General features: G+C 39.5%; 1 protein-coding gene across 1 annotated transcript in view; it reads right to left on the bottom strand.

The window, feature by feature from the left end:
* Positions 1–771: 771 nt before the first annotated feature.
* LOC139738325 (DNA-directed RNA polymerases I, II, and III subunit RPABC3-like) overlaps positions 772–16,795 on the bottom strand; it is an 86,627-nt gene continuing 70,603 nt past the window's right edge. Inside the window, exon 4 of the mRNA XM_071648964.1 lies at positions 772–2,626. Coding sequence (XP_071505065.1) covers positions 2,509–2,626 — 118 coding nt within the window. The 3' untranslated portion in view covers positions 772–2,508. The remainder of the gene's footprint in view (positions 2,627–16,795) is intronic.

Genomic DNA, 16,795 nt, shown 5'->3' with positions numbered 1-16,795 from the left:
GTGCATTATTTCTCAAAGCTGTCCTCGGGGAATAATGTCATATACACTAAGGCACAGCTAAGATATTTATCATGAAGGAGACAACACTTTTATTAACACCACTTTACCTTATTCTATCTTTGTGCGTTCCCACAATGCATTGCAAGCACATGACTACATCCTGTGAGCACATGTACCTCTCACATGCAAATGCACTGAATACACTGCACAGTCTCTTTCACACACTCAATCTACAACATGTAGTTATACACACAGAGGCAACTGCACAGATATGTAAGCTTCACAATGCAGGAAATTTCATTTTCCTCGCACAACTTTTATTTTACAAAACACTTGGTACATTCCCAAAGTCCATGATTCAGACTTGAAATCTACACGTATTTACATATTTACAAACCAATGATTCCAAAATGAATTAAAATAAAGAACTGATATGATCCTGTCATATACTGTATTCTGTATTAATTTACCTGAGCAGGGGAGATATACATGCCCATTCTAAAGCCCCCTAAACTGTGGTTGATTGACAAAGTTGATTTAAATACTGGGTCAAAATGAAGTTAAGATCTTCTTTGATTTCTTCCACTGTAACCAGTAACCAGTGACATGAATGAGAAAGATTTCTAAATTGGTCCCTCAATTACCTATTATATTCTGGGAACTTGGTACACTTTGAATAAACAATTTTCAATAATCTTACAAAGAAGCCAGTGTGTATGTGTGTGTGAGTGAGGGGGGGGGGGACTGTCTCATTCTTGCTTCCAATTTCATGTTCTATACAATACATATTCAATGCATCTTGGGTATGCTCATATTATCCTTAGAATCAACAAGGATTTTCTCTCTAGAGGTCTAAAAAAAATCCACTTATCTTTAACAACAACATGAGACTAGTGGGTGAGGAATGAAAAAAAGATTATATGCTGATACTCTCTAATATTCAAGGTTCTTTTCCCTGAAAACCCAATATTAGAATCAGTTCTCTGTACATTGAAAAAACAGTGAACTCTAGCAGAATGTAATGCACTTGTTTGATTTTCAATAGCTTAAAGCCTGTTTTTTCCTCATACAAGCATTCAAAGTACATAACTTCATATCAATGAATGCCACATAAATACCACTCATATTTATACAACTCAAAGTAAAACATTCTTTATTTAAAGAGCTGTGTTTGTTGCCAGACATGTTAAAATGCAGCATGTGTTGGCAAAAACGCAGACATGTACCAAGAGACTTCAAGTATGTACTGGCCCATATTGGCGAAGACTGTTTTAAGTAAATACAGTTGCATGTTTCTATAACACAAGAATCCTGGAGGTGAATTCAAAATGTTGAGACAACATAGTAAAAATAGCTCTACATTCAACAAAACCCTGCTAATTCTGTCTTTGGAAGGGAATGAAACACTTTCAGGTTGACTAAGTTGTCAAGAGAAGTCTGCAAATTCATCAAATTGAAAATAGATTGAAACCGTAAATGATCTTTCACACTTTTCAGCAATATTACTCAATGCAAGCTGACTGTGTATTTTTCTCTTTTTATCCCGTTTGAGGACGAGTCCCGAGTATACTTGGGCAAGTATCTATGGAAAATGCATGTTGTAGCAAACTCTGCCTATCCACAACGGGTTACGCATCACATATTAGTTTCTGGTGAAATATTGTTTACAAATATCACTTTAAAAAGTTTGGTGAAAATCATGGGGTTTTAAAGAAGAAGCTGAAAATGTAAAACATTTACACATGCACAATGATCGATGTACTTGGACGCCGGATGACGAGTTAAAAAGGGAAAACAATGAAATGAGGCCATTTCCCCAGTAGCAGAGTTTTAAAGGTGGTGTTTAAGGTGGCTCATGAACTGATTTAAACTCATGAACACAATTGAGGTGTAACCAAAAAAAAAAAATCTTTTTTCTTGTTGAGTGGTAGGGATCAAAACATTGGAGTAGATCTGCAGACCGAAGTCTACCACATCCAAAAGATCATCCATACATTTAGAACTTATTTGTTATAGTCATCTTCTGGGCTTATACCATGGTTCCTCTTCAAACCATCATCAACACCACAACTCTAGTGTCCTACCAGGGCAGAGGCATCAAAATCAATGTCAACCATAGTTTACCATGATCACATCAGCATGAGACCCAAAGTCAGATGGGTTTTGGTCCAGGAATCCCTCCTTTCATAACTGATGGACTTGCTTAGGGATTCTCCTCATATGTCTTTTTGGTATTGTGTCTGACACAGAAATGACAAGTAATATATAGTTTGTATTTGTGATAAAGATTCACTGCATCTACAAGCAATTTAGAAGGTCCGTCTATCTTTATCAAATGTTGCAAAAATATGTTTTTGAACATATTTCTTTCACTACTATATCCTGCCCTTCTGTCGATCCATCTGTAGTCAGACTCTCGGTTGTTTCTTCTTTCTCTATTCCTTCTTCTCATTCTCTCACTCACACTCTCTCTCCATCTCTCTCTGCCGAGTCACTGCAAGAAGGTCCTTAGAAGGCCAGTTTCTTGATGAGGAGGTACACTTGTTGGTTGAGCTCCACCCCGTGGAGGTTGTTGGCGTCGCCCTGCAACCGCATCAGCAGGCCTCCGTAGGAGATGTAGGCCGACCTGGAGACGGGTAGAGAGAGAGAGAAGAAAGGGAGAGGGTCAGTTAGCTGTGGGTTTGCATAATTATTTCTTTTATGCATCTCAGAACAGAAGCTAATACTGTAAAACTGTAAAACCAGAAATTTTCAGCTGCATGAAACTTCTGTGAATTTCACAAGGAGCCAAGTTCCGCGAAAGTAAAATGCACATAAAAGTGTTTGTCTACAAAATGCACTGAATTGCAGTTGCAATTCGCCGAAGTTTCATGCCAGAAATGTTTCTGGTTTTACAGTAACTCTACTAAAGACAAGTATCTAGGATGAGAGACAAAGTATGATAATTGGTAATCTGCTTGTAGAAAACATAAAATGATAGATTACAAATGAACTGTAAACCACCTCATATGTACATATTGCGTTCTACTTGCTATGCTTTCTATGTTTTTTGTTGTTGTTTTTACTCTGTTGTAAAAGAACAAAAGGATATGAATGAGTGAACAGAGTCAACGTATCCAAGCTCTACTCCCTTTGATAGGAACAGAACCAGAACTGAGGAGAAGATTTGATTTCAGGGGTCACTAGCAAGGTCCAACAAATTCCCAGAAATTCCCTGCCACCTTTCAACCCTGGCTCTTCTCAGAACTATGAAAAAGTTTCTTGTTTTCCCCAAACCCACCCTCTCACTTTTCCCCCTTGCGACACCCCTGGGACCACAGAGGGCACTTGACTTTGGGGCCTTGGCGGGCTGGGAGAAACCAGGTTACCCAGGGCAACTGGCATAACATTACCGGTACATTAACCCTTTGTGTGGGAGTCCCATACAATAATGACAGGATGTGTAAACCTTGACCTTCATAGGTATAACACTGTCTCAAGCATTGAAAACAAGGAGGGAAAACAGAAGCTTAGTTAGTGATTGTTCTGATATGACAGGTTGCTCCAATCCCCATGGCAACAAAACACATATGAATATCACATGGAAACAAAGGCTGCCATGACTTCAAAGTTTTCCACGAACAAACATAAAAGAGGCAATAACCATGACAATGAAATCCTCAGCAATTGATGGCCAGTTAAAGAATGCAGCAGGCAACTCCCAGTCAAGTGCATGATGTACAGAGACACACACCACCTGCCATTCCAACCACAAGCACAGTGGCACCATTACTGCAGTAATAACACCATGAAGATGTCCCATTGCCTTCCCAACTATCATCACAATATCCCTTAACCCATTGAGCACGGGCTGATTTTGCTAGTACAACATGCACTTCCCGTAGACAATTACCGAAGTATACTCGGGGACTCGTCTCCAACGGGTTAAGGTCATGTATGATAGACATCTTATAATTATGCCTCTCAAAAACAACCACATTATATACCACGTTTACTGCAATTTTGATAAAAAGGGATGTCTACAACCATACATAACTGTTTTTAAACTCGGCCAAACTCGATCTAACCAAAAAATGTTAGTTGTAAATCCTATTGTCAAATACAAAAATGGGATGCACTGCATACAAAAAAAGTCACATATTATAACATGCATAGCATTATTCATAAAGAAGAATGAATCATTGGACATCAACGTCTTTGTAGCCCTCCATACATGGTTATAATCTTTGCGTCATTCACTCCAGAATGAACTAGTCTATAGAATTGCATACAAAATGTTCATCAGAATGATGAACATTGAATCATGAATTTATTCCTCTTTGATGATTCTGCCTTTCAGAGACGCCCAAAATTCTGTATGTACAATATGTCGCAAACAAAATTTCAGCCGCACTATAATGAAAGTGAATAATATATAAGGTGGCACGATTTAATAACCTGGGAAGCGGGGAAGAAGAAGAAGAGGGAGGAAAAAAAAGGATAGCGTCTATTCCTTCTTAGCTGATGACTAATATGTGGGATCACCTCCGCCACGTTATTTCTGTTTGTAATCTCGTGACCCCCTTCTGGCTGCCCTCATAATGGCCATACGGGCGCGAGTCGGCATTCATCACCAGTTCAGGTCATGTGACTTCAGAAATGAGCAAGCTCTCTTACACTCCCCCCCCCCCCCCCCCCTTCTCTCTCTTACTCGAATGATCCCCAATGGCATCGGGAGGCTAGGGGGAAGACTCCGCGAGCCAAATGGTCAGCAAAAGCACCAAGTTCAGTCGCTAGTATGATCTTTGCTGGCTGCAAGACTCTATCATACACTACAGGCAATGCTTTTACTTTTTGGAACAAAACATCATTTCCAAAGGTGCCCTCATGTTTGGAACTTTATTTCAGCATTCTCTTTTTGTCATTGCCTTCACCCAGAGACAACCTTTACCATACACATTCAACAGCCGTGATATAGAAAATCAAACCTATTGAGCCAAGAGGTGTTTTATATGAACTGTAATCCCCAAATGACCCGAATTTGGCAAAGAGGGATTTAATGACATCTTCATTTTTCAGGTAAAATTGTCGGTAAGTGCAATATGTCCATCTCTGCTGTTCTTATAACTAAAGAGCTAAGACCACATTGCACACCTTATCTTCATTAGTCAGTTAGTAACCATCGATAATAGAGAAATACATGTGACCGTAGTAAACTTTACACAAAAAGAAGAAAAAAAAGATAAGAAAATGAAGGAGAAGTCAAACAATGAGAGAAAAAAAGAGAAGGTTAATAATAAGGATAAAAGAGAGCCAGGGTCACAAGCATTTGTAATGTGCATGCTAAATTTAGGGGCATCATGTTTATTAGCATCTTAATTTGTTTAAATGTTAAAAATGCAGCTGCATTTATGAATGCCACTCCCCAGTACTTCCACTGCTGTTAATTTTAGTCACGCAGAACAATTTCTGTGCATGGTGCATATCGTTAATATCATGCGATTATTCATTGCTGCTCTTGACTATTGTTCTGTGGCTAACTGGCCCGCCCCTCTGGAGCAAAATCATCCTTTATCTGTTTGATGTACAAAAAAATTCTTTTTATATGTTGATAAATGTTGCAACTTACATAATTATACATAACTCACTGTCTTGTCACGTACAATGAAAGATAGAGGCGTGAAATTAATCGGAAATGATGACTAAGAAATGTTCTTGCTCCCTCGATCCTCGCAGACTTTCGATTCAGCGAGTCAACATACATTATAGGCGTTACTCATCGAAAGCACACAGAAAGCCTCTCCCACCGATGAACGACTTATTTTGCCGTAAATAAAATACGCTCTCTTCTTTCTCCGTCTCTGTCCTTTTAAGGCCCCTTCCTTTACTCTCACTCATGTCTGCGATAAAATTATTCCCTTGTCCACTCCTCTCTCTTTCCCTGAATCCACCCATCCATCCATCCGTTCCTTTCTTCTGGATTATGGTCAGTGTCCACCTCAACAAAAAACTAATTTCCTATTGATTCTTCCATATGCTTTCATCATCACTCTTTCTTTCTATCTGTCCTTCTCCTTCCTCTTCCTGCTCCTCCATCTTTTCTTCCTCATTCACCATCCTTCCTTCACATAATTTTCTTCACGCCTTTTTCCCTCATGCCTGTCAAGGCTTTGCATATATATATATTTTTCGTTCTGTCTATCTTTTCCCATGTTCTTCCACTTAATTCTCTCTCCTAATCCCTTCTTCTATCCTTCCTCTTCCTCTGTCTCTCTATCTGTCTCTCCATTAAGCTGTTCCTGACCCTTTGCATTCTTGTCTGACCCCAACTTAGTGTCTCCCTTTTCTTTTCCTACATAATCTTCTGTCACATACATTTAGCCCGCAATTTTAACATTGCTTCTCATTATAAATTACAATTGAGGTCACACATGGAATGGCCAGTGCTGATACCAAAATCACGAGTTCTGTGTGTGTGTGTGTGTGTGTGTGTGTGTGAGTATTATGTGCTACAAGAATTTACCCTCTCCATTCACTTGGAGTCTTGTGGTAATTTTTGTAAGCCATCATGAAAGAGGCACAATCCGAGGTCTTATCTCCTCCAATAAGTTGTCCTCACACACACACTGTCATTGTATTTCTGGTAATAGTCCACTTTTTTTCCCCCACAATGTACGTGCAGAAGGCATATGTAAGATTTCATAATTCAAAGAAAATAGGTTCCAGCAAACTACCGATGTGTTGGACTATGAACAAAGTCTTTATTCATTTCTTTGAACTTTTTATCTCATCTGCGAGTATTATGTGCAAACGAGTTACAATATGCTAAACAAATAACACAATGATAATGTAAAAATTTTGCCATTTGCTCCTTTTCATGAAATGGTTGCCATTTTAAATCACTGTGCTGTTAAATCTCAGTTTGAGATCCCCCATGACAGTTTGCATACGAATATTGCAGCTTTTAACAAACCCGTCATCCAAATCACTATCACTAGACCTTTCTCCCATCCCACCGTGCACCATCCCATCCCCACGACATCTCGTCTCCCCGACTCCCTCCCCACAGACCCAGTGATTCATCTCCAGTCAATCTCCTTGGAGCGGCTCATCACCCCTCATCCCATTCTCCATGGTTGCCTAGCGCCCCGGATGATGTCATTCCTCAGTCATACCGCCAAATATATCGATGATGTCACGACTGGTCATCCGACCATTCATTACTCAAACGCCTCTCTAATGCGGCCTCGATTCTTCTCAGGCCAGCATTACTCTCATCGCTCCTTTAATAGGCCTATAGATGCCTATTTTTCACTAATTTCCTATCCTTTTTGTCTCAAATTATCAACTATACGTGAATGTTTATGCGTGTATTATTAATCAATCTACTCGCTAATCTCTGTAGAGGTCATTGCCTCCTGTCAATTTGTGTGTGTGTGTGTGTGTGTGTGTTCATCTACAGATGCCTGTGAATTTCTTGGTCAGTTTGATTCATAGTGCTTTTTTTCTATCCTAACCTTTTTTCTCCCTTACTCTCACATACACACACACACACACACACACACACACACACTCACTCTCTCTCTCTCTCTTTCTAAGTACATTGTATTACGTACACACACATACACATATACATACACATATTTATGTACATGAAATATTCTTTATCTACATACATTTCCCCCCTTAACTATCTACCTACCTGCTTACCTAACCATGCATCTTTCTTCCTATCTATCTATCTACCTCAATATCTATCTGTCTATCTATCTATCTTTCTATCTGTCTGTCTGTCTATCTATCTATCTATCGTTCTATCGTTCTACCTCTACATGTGTCTATCACCATGATACCCTCTCCAATAGAAGAGATACAGGGATGAATCAGGCGCCAGTGGTAGAGACTATCTGGCAATCCCAGCTATCTAGATCACACTATTAACCCTGCGAGAAGAGAGTGACAGTAATTAGCCATGAAACCAAGAACATGGTGATATTTTCCCCACTTCATTTACCAACTAATCAGTATCATCTGGGTGATAATTTCATTTCAAAATTTGCACTATTTTAACGAGGGGTTGGAGAGAAAATAGACAACTGGTTGGATGTCAATGCACCTCAGTGATACATCATAGTGGTGAACTTGTTTCATGAATGTTATCATCCTGAACGCATTTCTCTCTGTGACAGACAATTGTGTTATGTTCTGGGTTTTTTTTTTTTTTCAATATTCAAAAAGACAGGGTGCTGGACATGAGACTAGTATACATACTAATTTCATGACTAAGCTATGTCCACTACAAGAGAAATCAATGTGTTTCAGAAGTCTCCTATTTCTCTTTGAGTGCCCACTCTTTTCTATATTTGAACTGTCTTAAAAAATATTTATGTAAAACTAAGTGCCAAAGAATATGTGGACGTGCTGAATACTTTATATATGAAATGTATCATCATGGAGAGGAATTTATTAGTTTTTGTTCAAACCCTTTAATATTTCATACAATTAGGGATACTGAAGAACAAGGAAAATGTGCCCCAATACCTGGGCTAATCATTACATACTGATGCCTTTATCAGACAAAACATTGGTAGAGAGGGCTAACAGATTTGATCAGGGGGCAATCAAACTTTGGATGCCTTTGCGGGATGCAGACTGCTACCATGTATGTACCCATGGTTACCAAGAAGACAATACACAGCCTGTCTCAGACATTGCTCTGACCACAAATCAAGGAAAATTCTAGAAGGAGAGGAGGAGGAGGAGGAGGGGAGGACTTTTCTGATATTTAAAGAAGATGATGAGGGTGATGATGCAGGGGCCCCTGATGTCTTCATCATACCAAACAGATACCGCACAGCATCACCGAATCCGGCCTTCCTCATCATCTTTGCGGTTATGGTGTCCTAAATCGCTCACTGCTGACTCACTGGCCACACAGAGCACCGGGCAGAGGGGGGCAGACCCGGCCAGTACCAAGCTATTGACGGGGCATGTAGAAGGGGGCTAAGATTGTACCATGAAGCGATAGGGGAGGGAGATGAAACTTGTGAACTGCCCTTTATAAAAAAGGAAAGAATGTTCCTTCACTGGAGGTCGCAACATACATTGTACACATACACACATGCACAATTCTTTCCATAGTATACTCCAGGACACAATAAACTTTATCCAATATGACAAAATTACTGCATCTAGGCTAAACTAATTTTCTTTTCAATGAAGTCACTTAAAGTGAGGTCTATTCATAATTTGTTTTTTTGAATATACATTGTATTTCTGAAGGACTATTCTACAGTGAGATGAAAGCCAACCATATACTGTCCAAGAAATGTGGTTTATGATATGAAATACAGGAATGGCTACACATGGCTTGCTTCCTCTTTGTAATCATATATAGCATATCATGTGATAATCTAAGCAAATATTCCATTACCAAGACATTGCAATATTTGCAGCCTTACTTCCCTCATTACATCTCGCACATGCAAACCTACTCAAACTCATTTTTTTCCCCCCAGAACAAGTCTGAGCATGCCTTATCAATCATAACTTGGCACCTCATTCTTTCAAGGGTGCTATTAATTCAACACTTTATTGTATCACCTCTAAAGTTCAAACAAGACAAAAACTTTGCGGATCTGAAGACCCAAACAAGATAGTGATGTAGAAGATGTTAATGAGGACCCTATGACAATGCCCTGATATACAGTCGGTTCCTTTAAAGGCCTCAATAAAAACACAGAAAGAGACTGGAAAAAAATATACTCAAGCACAAAAAGACCAAAGACTGGACAGAATGTCGAAAAATACAGCAAAGGAGAGACAAAGATGTAATGGGGATGATGGTCATAGATCCACCATATATTCAGATATTGACTGATACGTGACTATTGACTGATACATGAATATTGACTGACAGGCGACAAGAAGGCATGTGTCTGGTATGCAGGCCTATCCCACATGATTAGATAATCTAGTATCATGGCAGAATGGCTTATGAACTGTTCTCCAGCCGCAAACAATATCATCCTTGGGACTCCTCCGTCTCAAGACTACCGGTCTCGTTGTCTTTGTGGGTCCTCCAGTGGTGATTTAAAACTTCTTCCTGGGGCCCTGCAGCAAGCTGGTTGGTGATTGGTCAGTGGAACAACCAGCTAACTACACTGCCGAAGGAAGACAGCCAATCAGCAATCAGCTTACAGACTGAAGACATGCCACAGGCAGGTTGGGAAGAGTCGTCATTTCTTTTAGCTCAAACTCCACGAGAGGACATCAACTAGGCCTATATGGTGAGATTCAGACATGACAATGTACTGGCCACTTCCCCCTAGCTGCACAAAAACTGGTAGAGGTTATTCCCTGAAAAGCGTCACTGTCAAATGTGACATGCTGTTATCACCTGTACAAATCCTAACTGCGCTTCTTCCAACAAAAAAAGAAACAGAAAAAAAAAACCCAAAAACAAAATGAAGAGTCACAAACATGACAATTCCTTTATTTTTAAGATGATGTGAAAAATGTTTGGTCTAAAACCATCACAAAAATTTTGGGTTTGCTAGAACATCCATTGCAGAACAATTCTAGTCACAAGTTCCCATTCTAACATTCTCCCTACTTTCTTAAAGCCCTCCCCCCCCCCCCCACCATCAAAATCTACCCGAGCTTTGTACACAGCAATCACAGTGATCATCCGGCGCTTCTCAGCCAGACCGTAGAATGCAGCCGAAAGCCGGAGAGCTGAGGGTTTTTATAGCTGCAGGACACGTGGCCGATTACTCATTCCTTATATACTGAGGAGGAGCAGGGATTTGCCCAGACTCGCCGCAGCGAGCTGGCCTGCGTGTGTGTACATGCCCCTCTCGGTCACATACCCTTGTGTTACTCCTGAATGCAGAACAAAGTCCACAAAGGGCTTCTAAATCATTTCCATCTCCCTCCCCCCCCCCCCCCCCTTCTAAAAGATATCTTTTGGCCTGGGTAAATCCTTTATTTGCTTCGCATAAAAGTGCATTCATTCCCTCATTCAATACATCTCCACTTGCCAAGCTATTCTTCATTCACGAAAAGTGTGCTCTAATCAGAGAGGCATCCGATCAGAACAATGCCCTCACTGTTTTGTTTTTTGGACCCGAGCCACACGTACAGTATCACTGGTGCAGGAAGCCACAATGTTGCATGTCACGAATGTATCAAGAATGTTGCATGCCATGAATATATAAAGAATGTTGCATGGCAGGGCAAACAATTGATCTCTCTGCCTGCCCCACCATCAAATGAGAGGAGATGATTGACACATGATTGATCAGTACATTCCACTCATTTCCCAGTTTAACCAACTCACTGCAGTGAACATTGTTTCTTAGGACTGTTTACATTGATATTGGAAGGATCTTTATAAAGTATACTAGCTAATAAAATTGCAAACTACAAGTGATGATATATGGAAAGTGTGAGCAAAATAGAAATAAGTGATGAAAAAACAATGAATTAATTTTCATAAATGTCTATAGCATAATTGCCCACATCCAAAGATACAGTGGCATACTTTAAAGAATTTTAGACTATCTTGTTCCAGTTTATCCTCATCTTTTGATTTAGTTGCCCCCCCCCCCCTGTAATCCTAATACACTACTATGGAAGGCATCACCCTCAAAGACAAAGAGGACAAAAACAATAAAAAACAAACAAACAAGGAAACAAAGGAACAACAGATACCAACCATGGCGTGAATGAATGAAAAGCAAGGGATGGAAGGAAGACTATCAACCTCATAAAGAAGGGCATGCTGGTTTATGTTATTTATTTCTGTTAGCACAATGGTATAAGAAGGGGAAGTCAGATTGTAGGTATTACATTAAGGTGATGACAAAGACAAAATTTACATGCAGCTTGAGTACTCTACAGCACTTCTTCCGCTATCCCAATTTACACTGCAATTTGCTAGTATGCATCACTTTTTTTTCCTGCTGAGAGCTTATCTTAATGCCACAGAAAAATCTTGATAAAAATCTTTGATACAACTTAATAACTTATGTGAAATTATTCTATTTCCTGCACCGAAATGAACGGTCATCTTATTCTTTCTCAAAAACAAATTTGATAACAATGCATACTGTCTAATTCAATTTACTCATCACCATATGAAAATACATATCTTGCCAAAATTCAACCTGATTATTTCTTGCAATTTTTTGAAGAGACCAGCCCAAACTGTCCTCCTTTTTTTATAGCATTTGCTGTGGAACATCCAACCAAAGAGCCCCCTATTGTTTTAAATTAGACTATTCTCTCTCCGGTTGCCATTGTCTAAGACTATAAATCACCATGTGTAATAGCCCCTTTGTACACTGACGCTGCAGCATGAAAATATATTATTGATGAAAGCTGTGAGAGAAAAAAGGCAGAGTGGACTTACCCCGCCCTCACCAAAGGACAAAGGGTCATTATTTATTGGCACAGTCGGAATATATATTGCTGATATCATTCAGGCTAATGGGAAAGAGTGTTATCAGCTATTCACAGCCAGCATGGGTGAGTTGGGGGCCCTTATCAATATTACAGAGGGCGGGGTGATATCATGCTATGTCATGGGGGGGGGGGGGGGAGAGATGAAGACTATATTTCTCTCTCTCTCTCTCACTGCAAACAATGTATGGCTTGAAAAGAAGCCAAAGTTCTGAGCAATTTTAGAGTCTTTTGTAAAACAGTCTTCATGAGCATACTTAAAAGTTTGTGTGTCCCATTTACAGCCCTGAAAATGAAAACATTCCTTTCATAAGCTGGTATATTATACAGGTAGGTAATTTAGACCTTTCCACTGAACAACAAAACTGAAAACGTGTTTAAATGTGATGTGAGAGGGAATAAATACCATGGATTTCCAGTGAATTTATTTAGACCCTGAAAAAATTCCAACCATTCTTTTCTGTATATAAGGGGACACATTCTAAATTGACATGTTTTTATTAATTTGTTTGATTGTGTTTTTTTCCCCAACTCTGGGGTGTATTACCATAATCATACTTTCTCTCTACATCTCTCTCTTTCTCTTCAACTTGTTACAAACATTCAGGTGAGCAAAAATCAAAGATGAATATTTACCAGATAATATGAAAAGAATCACCATGATATTCTAACCGCTTGTAAGTACACACAGAAGGTGAGGTTAAAGAGGGGTTATAGGGATGAGGTAGTTAAGAGTTAGAGAGCAACACACTTGTAAGCAAACCAATCAGGAAGACCCCAACAGACAATGCTAAGCAGGGCTTTTACATTTAAAGAAAAAAAATTTCACTGTATCTGCTACAAGTTTTAAAGCATGAGCCTGGAACACAGACTACTAAATTGAGAAAAACGGAACAGGAAATGAAGAAGTATGCCACTAATTATGTAGCAAAGGCAGACTGATACAGGAAGTTTGATCCCTTATGTCCAGAAATCAACCTTGTGCTAGAGATAAATCAATTCAGGGGGTCTTTATAATACAGATGTTTGTGAATCCAAAGGTATGCTAGACTTGGTTCAAGGCTGCTATCTTTTCATGCATACAAAAATATGTGCCAATCCCATCCTTTTTCACAGAGCAAATAATTCAATTCTTCTATACTGTTCTATCAGACAACCATAGTTAAGTTTTCTGGATGCTTGGAATATCTTTCAAAAACCAACATTTATGATTGAATGCACTATAAAATGGTTCACTAACAGATAATGAGAAAAAAAAATAATGACAATGTACATTTGTAGTTGATTTACAGAGAAGTTGGCTTAAATGCATCAATGGCTTCAAAACAATCGGAAAGCTGTTTTTTATCAGTGTGTCATTTTGTAATTAAAAAAACATTACTTTAAAGCCTTCATCATCTACCTTTCGAATTCCCATCCCTTCACTCTCTGTAACAAAGTGAAAAAAAAAATGTATTATTGCCATGGACGATCTATGGACGATCTAGGTTGCAACGGACAACCTTGGTAATGGTAAGAAAATGCTTTGAGGCCCACTTGTAACAAGACAAACACACAGAACGGGGTGAGCAAAATTTCATTTGAACCGGACGACGATGACACAGGCGAGACCTGTTGTAATGTCATTCTTGACGGCAGCTCTGAAATCACCGATAAAAACCAGCAGATGTATTCACAGTCTCTGACGGCTCACGTGAGAATAGCACATGCTGGTCTTTTCGGTGAACAGAAAACTGGGCACAGAGAAGACGAAAGATGGCGGGAGCTGGCGACACAAAAGCAGGAATTCTTTCTAGAATTAGTCATGGACTTGTCTTCGTCAGTGAAAATGCTGACAACAGACAAAAAAAGAAGAAGAATGTTTTGATTGTAAAAAAAAAAGGAAATATAAACAAATTCACTGACAGCAACAATAGAGCTATCACACATACATCTCTTGCAAAGGGACAGCTGGATAGGATGCTATATTCACACACCCACACACACAGAGTAGCATAAAGTTGACAGTGTTAATGCCCTAGTGCCTATGAGCTTGAAAGAGAGAATGCTGATGCACGTATGTTGCAGGCATACTACCATTTTCACCTCTGTGAATATAAAAGGTGGGCTATTCAAGATAAAATGAGCACCATGGATAGTTCCTTTCAACAGTGTTCTGAAGAGATATATGAATATTAGACAGAAATATTTGTGCAATATGGAACAAAGAGATTGATTCTGTCCACACCGACAAACGAAGATGAAAGATGACAAAGAGGACTTGTACCAAGGCTATTCAGCCAATACGAAGCTCTCTGAAAATGTGAGCCTTTAACTAAAGACAATCCTCCCCATGGGAATGCACTTTGAACACACCAAGAAAATGTCTGAGGTGGCTGATAACAAAGCTAGTCAGGTGCAAATGGTCTGGGGAACCCCCTGATTTTCAAGGGGCGTGGCTTGATGATGTCATACATTGGAATGCTGGCGCTGCCTGAGTAGCAGAAGGTGATGGCCCTAGTCTCACCTCTGCAGACCCCCTTATACTGTTTCTAAGCATGACACCCAGAATGATCAAAAAATGGCTCCAGATGATACAAGGCAGATGAATTTTGTTTGAATTCACTACGTGAACTTTGATTGCCGGTTTGCAACTTGCAGATGTGTCACAGAAATTATAAATATCACTATGGAAAGCTAAGAACTGGGTCTGCGAATAATGCCTCCGAGCAAGGGTGTGTTCAGAATAACAGCCATAGGGTCATAGTGTTACCCATTCAGAAGCAGAGTAAGAGAAAGAGAAAGAGAGACAAAGAATAAGGAAGAAGAATGAGGATGGGAAGTAAGAGAAAAAGGCATATTATATGTACCCTTGCACTCTATTTTCATGGAAATCTGTGAGGCACTGTGAGAAATTGAAGCAAAAATGCTGAAGTAAAAACAGACAAAAACACCCAACAAAATATAAAAGGGTTATCATATTCACCTAACAGACTATACTACAATGTACTTCTCTACAACAAAATAATACTGCTTGGATCCTATCATGCAATATCATGAGGTAGGGTTTACGAGATACATGTTGTATATTGTGGATGAAAACAAATACCTGGTACCATTTTCACCCTGCGGTACCAAAAGCAAACTACCCTTCACACTTATAGAGCTTTTTGACAATAAGAACACACAGAACCCACTACATCTCAAGAAACTAAGGCCTGGTGACGCAAGATCAACATTTCGATTTCTGGACTTGGAAAGCCAGCTACCATTTCCTCTTTTGTCAAACTGTTTTAGGACTTATCAAATGCATTCTGAAGTCTTGAAAGAGACTACATATCAAGTGGGATGGCGAGACTTTGTACGCAATTTGGAAGAATCCAAAGTCCACACCAGCTTCTGTAAGTCAATGACAAGATCACTAAGATATGACATGGCAATCTTGAAGAATTTAAAGTCCAGTTTCCAGCATAATGGAAGTTGAGGCACTGACTTACACATAAAAAGCGAAAAAAAAAAGAAAAGAAAAGAAAAGAAAGTTGTCTCCAGGTCACTCTGAGCATATAATCATTCTGATTCCCATATTTTCTAGGTTGTTTAGATCACCTAATAAAAACAAAACTTTTTGCTATTATTTTCATACAGAAAAACAGCATATTAGACAGTCATTGTCACAAGTTCTGACGTCTGATACAGAATGTATTATTTCCCCATTGAAATGTGCCTAGGTTTTTATCAGACATGTACATTGTATATTTGGGATGAGATATGGCAATAACAGCATTGCAGCTTTAGGCTACTAGTACCCTCAAAATTCCTTAGCACTGTCTTTTAACATCAGATGCGTCTGCACGGGTAGACTAACACTAGATCTTTAGATGTCGCAATCTTCAACGTTCACAGGGAACAACCCCCTGCTTGGGAGCTCTGCCTGGAATCACTGAGCAAAAAAAGGTGGGCGTAAGGTGATAAAGAGGAAACCGTCTAGCCGACCAAAAGACCAGATGCTCTCGCTAACTACTACAGGCATGAGGAAGACAATTGTGAGAAAGTGGAGGGCAGGCTGACAACATTACCTCACATTTCACTTATTCCGATTTCAGAAAAAAAAAAAAAAGGGTCTAATTTGAAGGAATCATCCCAACTTCCTTTGCCACGCAGGAGTCCATGTCAAACTCCGGATCAAAAACAGAGTACAAGAGGCTGAGGATCAAGTTCAGCAACCTGCCCGGACATGATAAGTCTGTTATCATTTTTATGCCAACAAAGAAATGGACAAGAGGACAGTTAGATAGGAGGTGTTGGTTGGGCGGGGAGAGAGCCCTTGAAACAGGGAGGATACACATGGCTAGAAACAGTAGACAAAGTCATA

This window comes from Diadema antillarum, unplaced genomic scaffold (genome assembly GCF_040938485.1).
Source record: "Diadema antillarum isolate AM-2024a unplaced genomic scaffold, OU_Dant_1.0 seq00000735_RagTag, whole genome shotgun sequence".
Taxonomy (NCBI): domain Eukaryota; kingdom Metazoa; phylum Echinodermata; class Echinoidea; order Diadematoida; family Diadematidae; genus Diadema; species Diadema antillarum.
Note: the sequence above shows the minus strand (reverse complement) of the source record. Positions and strands in the feature narration are given on the sequence as shown.